The sequence below is a fragment of the Hippocampus comes genome, unplaced genomic scaffold, assembly GCF_001891065.2.
Source record: "Hippocampus comes isolate QL1 unplaced genomic scaffold, H_comes_QL1_v1.1 scaffold36, whole genome shotgun sequence".
NCBI lineage: Eukaryota > Metazoa > Chordata > Actinopteri > Syngnathiformes > Syngnathidae > Hippocampus > Hippocampus comes.
The window spans coordinates 1274803-1282423 of NW_017805695.1; the positions used below are offsets into that span (position 1 = coordinate 1274803).

At 40.4% G+C, this 7621-nt stretch overlaps 1 protein-coding gene across 1 annotated transcript in view; it reads left to right on the forward strand.

The window, feature by feature from the left end:
• The window catches only part of birc6 (baculoviral IAP repeat containing 6), a 101269-nt gene extending 95697 nt beyond the window's left edge, over nt 1-5572 (forward strand). Inside the window, exons 70-71 of the mRNA XM_019881884.1 lie at nt 2050-2184; nt 4346-5572. Coding sequence (XP_019737443.1) covers nt 2050-2184; nt 4346-4525 — 315 coding nt within the window. The 3' untranslated portion in view covers nt 4526-5572. The remainder of the gene's footprint in view (nt 1-2049; nt 2185-4345) is intronic.
• The last annotated feature ends 2049 nt before the right edge of the window (nt 5573-7621 follow it).

Consider the following 7621-nt stretch of genomic DNA (forward strand, 5'->3'; position numbering starts at 1 on the left):
AATAATATATACCGTATTGGCCCGAATATAAGACGGTGTTTTTTGCATTGAAATAAGAAGTGGGAGTCGTCTTATATTCGGGATCGAGACATTATACCCTGAATAATCTACTACAAAATGCCTACTACTGACAAAATAATATATACCGTATTGGCCCGAATATAAGACGGTGTTTTTTGCATTGAAATAAGAAGTGGGAGTCGTCTTATATTCGGGATCGAGACATTATACCCAGTCACGACACTAGATGGTGCCAGATATCATTGAATGGAATGCTGAACTTGATTCCCCAGGCCAAAGCGAACCCCTGTCACGAAGAAAAAAAATAAAAATAGCGGTAGCACGAAGAAGAAAAATAAAAAAATAGTGGTAAGAAAGAAAAGAGAAAAAAATAATAGGAGATGACAGAAAATGGAGAAACATAGCGACAATCTGGAGAAAAGTGGGCCGAAGATCGGCCAGGTTAACCGGCAGCTGAGGAGAAGTTATGATGTAATTTACATTTCAAAAACCAGCAGCCATTCATTTACGAATGTGATTACACTTTAGTTTACATATTTAAACGTTCAGATATTAAGATTTGAATGAGGCAAAATAACATGCTTTTTCTCTCAAATATATTGGTATAATCATTTGTTTCAGATGTACTGTAATTATTTTCTGTATTAAAATTAATTTGGTGTTCAAAAAGTCTTTTCAAACTTGAGTCTTGAAAAAGAGGGGGTCATCTTGTAATCAATATGATATATATATATATATATATATATATAGGTGCTTACAAGGAAAATTGACAAAAAAAAGACATTTTGCTTCATCTTAATTGTTCTTCATTTATTTTAATTAAGTTCATTCCTCACTGAATGGAACTCTAGGCATGATGGGAAAACACTGAGTGACCACAGCTGGGAAGTGGATTTCAGTCATATTTGATTGTTTTAGATTTGATCGTGAAAACAGGGGTGAGCATTAAAAAAAAAAAAGTGTGTTCTCAGATCAGCAGCAGAGGTTTGTTTGATGCTCCTTTTTTTTTCCTGACTCACCAACCTCATGAATGAACGTAAATATTTACAGCACATCTGGGCAAAGTAGGGCCCGCGGGCAACATCCCGTGCAGTCTCTGCAGCCTTTTGATTGTCAAAAGTAAAACAAACAAAAAAAAGGATGCACTGCTTTTATTTTGATGTGCATGTGTGTCAGCAGTGCAGCGACTTGGTTTCAGTGTTGCTAACTTCAATGTATTTTCCCTGCAATCAATGACTTTCCCTACCATCTTAACAGCTATTTAAAAAAAAAAGACAACAAAGAGCGCCAACACCAACTGTGGTCCTCACATGATCAACAGTTTTATTTCCTGCACAGTGGAGGAGGACAGGAATTTGCCCTTGTAATGATTTGGTAGTTAAACTGTATAAGAACAACTAATACTAAAGTGGTGTGTGCTCACGTCAGCATAATTTAAAAGTAGAGGAAAAAATATGGACACTGTAGACATCTTTGTGTGCGTGAGTGACTGAATGTTTATTAAAAAGTAATTTAATGTCATTTTCACGTGTGACTTTTTCTACCCACCCAATTTGAATCATAATTTTCTAATTAGAACAAGCAATGGCAGGGTTGCACAACAAGCAACACAATAACTACCTCTGCGCGCGCGCGCACACGCACACTGTGTATACTTATGAAAATGTCTCTTCATCTTCCACGACGTGACATAATGTCATGAATGTCAGTAAAGATGTATAGTATCGCTGTATTGGGACGGCCTGGCTCCGTGGTAAAATGGTTGTTTCCCAAGCCAGAGGTTGGGGGTTCTATCCCCGGCCATTGTAACCTTCTCGAAGTGTCCTTGAGCCAGATACTGAAACCCCACTTGCTCCTGATGCTGCTTCATCTGTAGGTAAATGAGGAAACGGTGTAAAGCGCTTTTAGTACCAAAGGTAGAAAAGACATTTACAATCATTTGTATCGTATTGTATGGTTGTCTGTGATTGGATCGTTGTACCCTGTTGGTGTGTTGTTTCCCACAGTGTCACATTCTTGTGTTTGCAGGTGATCCACAAACATTTTTACCTGAAGCGAACAGAGATTATGTCTCAGTGCGAGGAATGGATCGCTGACATTCAGCAGTACAGCAGTGACAAGAGGGTCGGGCGTACAATGTCCCATCATGCTGCAGCGCTAAAGGTATTGTAAAGGAATTTCGAAACGCAGACCTATTGAAACACATTGACAGTTGTCTGTAACATCATCACATGATTCCATTGTGACGCGAAAACATATGTCAGTCTTAATTTTCATGTGGATTTGGCAGCGGCCCGTCCTCAAAGTTAAGGTTTAGTTATTGCGTAATAATGATAACAAACTCCCCAAAAACCTAACTAATGCTAATCCAAAAATCCCTCTCACCTTTGTGCTTAGTCGGGATGAGAATAAATCACAATATTTGCGCTTTAAATGGTTAAACACGCCTTGCTATTGACTGCTGACCAGCCCAAAGTGATGTCCGCCTCTGGCCACAAGACAGAGATTGCCTGCAGCCTCTAACTCATCCATAACTCTGAACAGGATAAATCAGGATGAAGTTTGAATTGAAATAAACCCAACGTCAGAGAGAATTTCAATTGGAATAATTGATCTACTATACAAGTAAAGTGAGTCTCTAGTTTGGTCATGGAACAGTCTGGGGACCCCCGTTTGAAACAGCCTGTGCTAATGTCCGAATCTCAAGTGCAGCGGTGCCTTGAGATCCAAGTGACCCGGCTTTTAAGGTTCTCAAGATAGCGTATTTTCCTCACGATATGGCGCTTTGGAGGAGGTTGACATCCTGAAGCCCAAATAAACATTAACTTCATCATGCAACTCATCCCCATGAACCGTGCAACTTTTTCTAAAGTTGCATTTTTCCGTTTCAATATATAGGGCGCACCGCATTATAAGGCGCTTAGAATAGAAGAAACAATAGTGGCGGAGGTTGTGTTGTGCATCCACTAGATGGAGCTTCACTAAAGAGAATACAATATATTACAGCTTTATTTATATAGCACTTTCACAGCCGCTGTAGCTGTAACAAAGTGCTTTACAGAACATTTAGAATACTGCGTCCAACAAGTCAGAAAATTGATCGATATAGAAGGTACATTGGATTAAAAGGCGCACTGTCAGCTTTTGAGAAAATGGAATGCTTTTCGGTGCGCCTTATCGAGCAGAAAATACAGGACAAGCCGTCATTTGAGTTTTTTCAAATTTTAAGTTGTCTTGCAAGCGCAATCTTGGGAAAATGAGTGTTATATGATGGCAGTAAATCATTCAGCTCACTTATCAAATGGCAGCAGTTTGGCAGAAATTGACCATTTCATCAAAAAAGAAGCATCAAGCTCTCATTTACTCACATTCTGCCTAATCATAAAACAGAATTGCATGTGTTAAAAAAAAAAAAAAAAAAAAAAAGGGACTTGATCTTTTCAATATGATGTGGATGACAAGGTCATCACATGAACGTCCACTTAAGGCCGATGGTGTCGTCCTGGTAAGATGGCGCCACTCACAGTGCTTGCCTTTCACTAAATTGATTATATTGCAATCAAAAACAATCCAAATTGTTGAATGAGCTGATTTTATTGTGAGCAACCGCTGCTCCGAGGTTAGACGTGTCACCAAACCAAAAATAATAGTATCAAATTGACTGTTTTGCCTCATCTAATTGTTGACACAAAAAGCTGTTTTTCTCCGGATTTTGGGGCAAAGCGATCTATTTTCTACTGCTGATTACTCGAGAATTGAAAAGGGTAGAATTCAACTTTATCTCTGGTGACAGAAGAGTCTATTCTTTCATTTGGTAGATTTGATGTCATGATTGAACACGATAAGCTGTGGGTCTTGGAAAAATCACTCCCAAAAGTGTTCTAAAATGTCTGTTTCCTCTCGGGTTGTGAATCAGCACAGATGTCTGGCATTGAATGAGTTCAAAGCAGCTGATATTTGAAGCAACACATGTAGACAGTACTCACTCTTGGTGGCCAAGACGAGTACACCAGAAGGAGCAGCACACCGAATTGCATTGCAGCATGATACCGAGATGCACAAACTGTTTCATGCTTTCCATTCTGTTTCATTATGACGTAACTGTTTTTATGAGGTACAAACATTTTGAGTGCTATTTTTCTTTTTTTGCGTGCGTGCGCACGTGTTGCATACATGCGTTGTCATACCTCATCATTGCTGTTTTAAAAATGTGCTGTAACTTTTAAATTAGATTTTGAATTTTTTTTTTCCCCAAGTACAGTAGTGTTCAGCATTTCCAAGAACCCTTGAAATTGATTTCCGATGTGTTTGTTTTGGGACGCAGCGACACACAGCTCAGCTCCGAGATGAACTACTGAAGTTACACTGCCCTGACGGTCTGGAAGCGGACGGCGACGAGTTCTCGGAGAAGAGCGCCGCCCTCATTCTCCGAGAGCTGCCCGGTCCCGATTCGGAGAAGCCCGGCGGCAGTCAGGACGAAGCCAGCGGTGAGGGCCAGCTATGAGTCTTTGCCTTGCCGGCGCCTCAGAGCGGATGGTTACTTTGAAGAAAGAGAAAAAAAAAAAAAGACTTGAGGCTTTGGAGCACAAGCCGCCATTTTGTCCATATTTGTATGTAAAGATCTCGTAGTATAATAGTGGAACGCGTGGGGATGTGAGGAACCACAACGCCATGAGAACTCTGAACTATGCTATGCCCGTCATGAAAACAGTCGACAAAGACTTTTATTTACCTTAAAAAAAAGCGTGTAAACATTTTGTGCGTTGGAATTTTTTTTTTTTTTGCCCCCAGTTGTGAAATAACCACTGATTGGTATGTTATTAAACTTGTTTATAAATACATAATGGCAGAGAAAAATTATATAAGGGAAACTACCTTTAGAGATGAATGTTTACTAAATTTAATTTTTTTTTCTTCTCCCATCTTTTGGACTGTTTGAATGACAACTGATGTTCTTGAGGATATAGTGGTCGTTCTTAAAGGATCATATTTAAAAGAATTGCAGCAACGAAGAGGAATGAAATAAGGAAAACACTACAGAGGAAAAGGAGTCAAAAGACAAAAGCCCCTTTGGTCACACGTCGCTTCATTTGATATCTCTGGGATCATATCCACTTCAATAAAAGCTGACATCCTTAAATGTTATCTTCTCCCTCTTCCGAACGCTGGAAAAACATTATGGATCATGAGACTGCGTATCACGTCCACGTGTCATTTGAAGGCTTGTGCATGTTGTATGTGTGTCTTCTGTGCGTGTGCAACAATCCTCGTGAGATACAAAGCTGTGATGTGCCTTTGAGTGACTCCATACCACCAAATACTCCAGTACACAGTGTACCTTTACTGAGCTTCTTTTGCTGTTCCTACCCAATGATGATTGTGGATTTTGCGCCATCTGACAAATAGAATTGCTTGGAACAATTTTAATTATTATTATTTTTTTTAATGTTAAAACTCAAGTAAACAAAAAGATGCACTTTCTATTTTAATCACTCCCTAGAACAGCCGCTTAATCCTTTTGCTAGGACATTAAATGATGCTTGAAAGTATGCATCGATTGTGCCAATGCTTTTTTTTTTATTGTCAATTTTCCATGTGCAAGACTTTGGCGTATTACTGAAGATGAAGAATTCCTGCTTTGTGCGTCACAGGAGACAGGAAAGGTCAATCTATTGCTCAACTCCTCATGCCTTGAACGTAAAATGAGTAAATGCGCTCCAGCAGCAGTACTTGATGCTGAAAAACAGTGTCGTAACGTGTACGTACAGTAAATGGTGTGAGGGGTGCCTGTGGAGAGCCCTTTGAGCATTTTTTTGATATCCATGAAAAAAAAAAGCATGAGTAAGATGCTGAATTATCTTAACAGGTGAGGGCGAAGCATACTTGTACATGCACACTGAGCTGGATAGCAATTAGTCATTTACTATTCACAAATTGCAGCCTTTCTGTGTCTTTTGGGAATCAATAGGATTTCACCGAACTATAAATGCAACCAAGATATGCTTGGATGTCAATAACCATTAACCATTTCAGTTCGAACAGAATAATCAGATGATCAATGACAAATGGTCCAAATCAGGGGTGCCAACATTTTTCGACAAAAGACCTACTTTTCAAGCCAACTAACATTCCGTGATCTGCCATTACCGCACGTGCACGCATACACACACATGCATGCGTGGATGCTATAATGAGCAATAGCCATAACGGCCCCCAGCATGAATGAAACGGGAAAATAAAATACGTGAGTTTGTGGAAAGGAAATCACTGCCTATCTTCGTGGGAGACCTGATGCGGAGGCATGGGACGCACTTTTGCAGCATGTTAAATGCATGAACATCACTGTCGGAGCTCACATGAACAGTTTTAAAATGCTTCTCCTGGTGCTCCATGCTCCCATTTTTTGGCCAGTGCCATCGGTGATAGCAGATGAAACAAACCAAGTGAAAAAAAAATAATAATAATAGATACAGTATATCACAACGGTTCTGATTGCAAGCTGCAATTGCAGACTGCTGACTGCGAACAATTTTTGGTAATGGCCACGGACACCGTAGGTGAAAGGTGACATGCTTTTTTAATTTAATTTTAGTTTTTGAAATACTTTTTTGTGAAAGTGAAACTGATAGGATATATAGCGTGCGGCGTACACTAGCACAAAATTATATATCAACATGCACACAGACAGTTCTGTACCGACTGGACACACCTGCCCCCACCGTAACACCGCCACCACCAAAATCGTGTCTGATGACAACAGTGGCTGATACACAGCCCTCCCTTGGCGTCTCCGACATCTTTGGCGGCCATCATTTCTGCTCAACCTGAATCGACTTTCATCAGAGAACAGCACTAAGCACTCGTCCAGCGTAAATGCTCCCTGGCCCATGCAAGACGATGACGCCTGTGCCTGTGGTATGGTCAGGTACCTTTGCGGGTCATCGAGCATGCAGACCACGCTGATGTCAATGATTTGGAATGGTCTGACATGACACTTGGGTGCCTTCTCACCTCCCTTAAACGTGCCTGGAGTTGAGTGGCATTCATCATCTGGTTCCTCAGGGCATTGTTCACAATGTAGTGGTCATCACCATGGGATGTGGCCAAAGGGTGTCCACTTCTACCTCTTTCTGTGACTCTTCCAGTCTCTCGATATTCTGTAGCAACTTGCTGATGACACTCAACTTTTCGTGAGTCCTGTACATACATAAAGGGAACACTTAAACACAATGGCGCTCCCAAGTGTTCCCTTTATTTTTTTTGAGCAGATATATACTGTATACAGCATATATATATATGTGTGTGTGTGTGTGTGTGTGTGTGTGTCTATACAGTGATCCCTCGCTATTTCGCGGTTCGTTTATCGCGGGTTCAGTGCATCGCGGATTTTTTCAAAAAAAACCAAAACAATTATTTTTTTTAATATACATGGAGTACAGTACTGTATATGTTGCTCTATGTGACTCGCTGTTGTTTTGCAGCTTCTCGCGGACTGTTTGCCGACTTAAAAAAAACAAAACAACCTTAACCTGTTTATGTTAATTGGTCGCTACTTCGCGGATTTTCGTTTATCGCAGGTGGTTTTGGTCCCCATTAACCT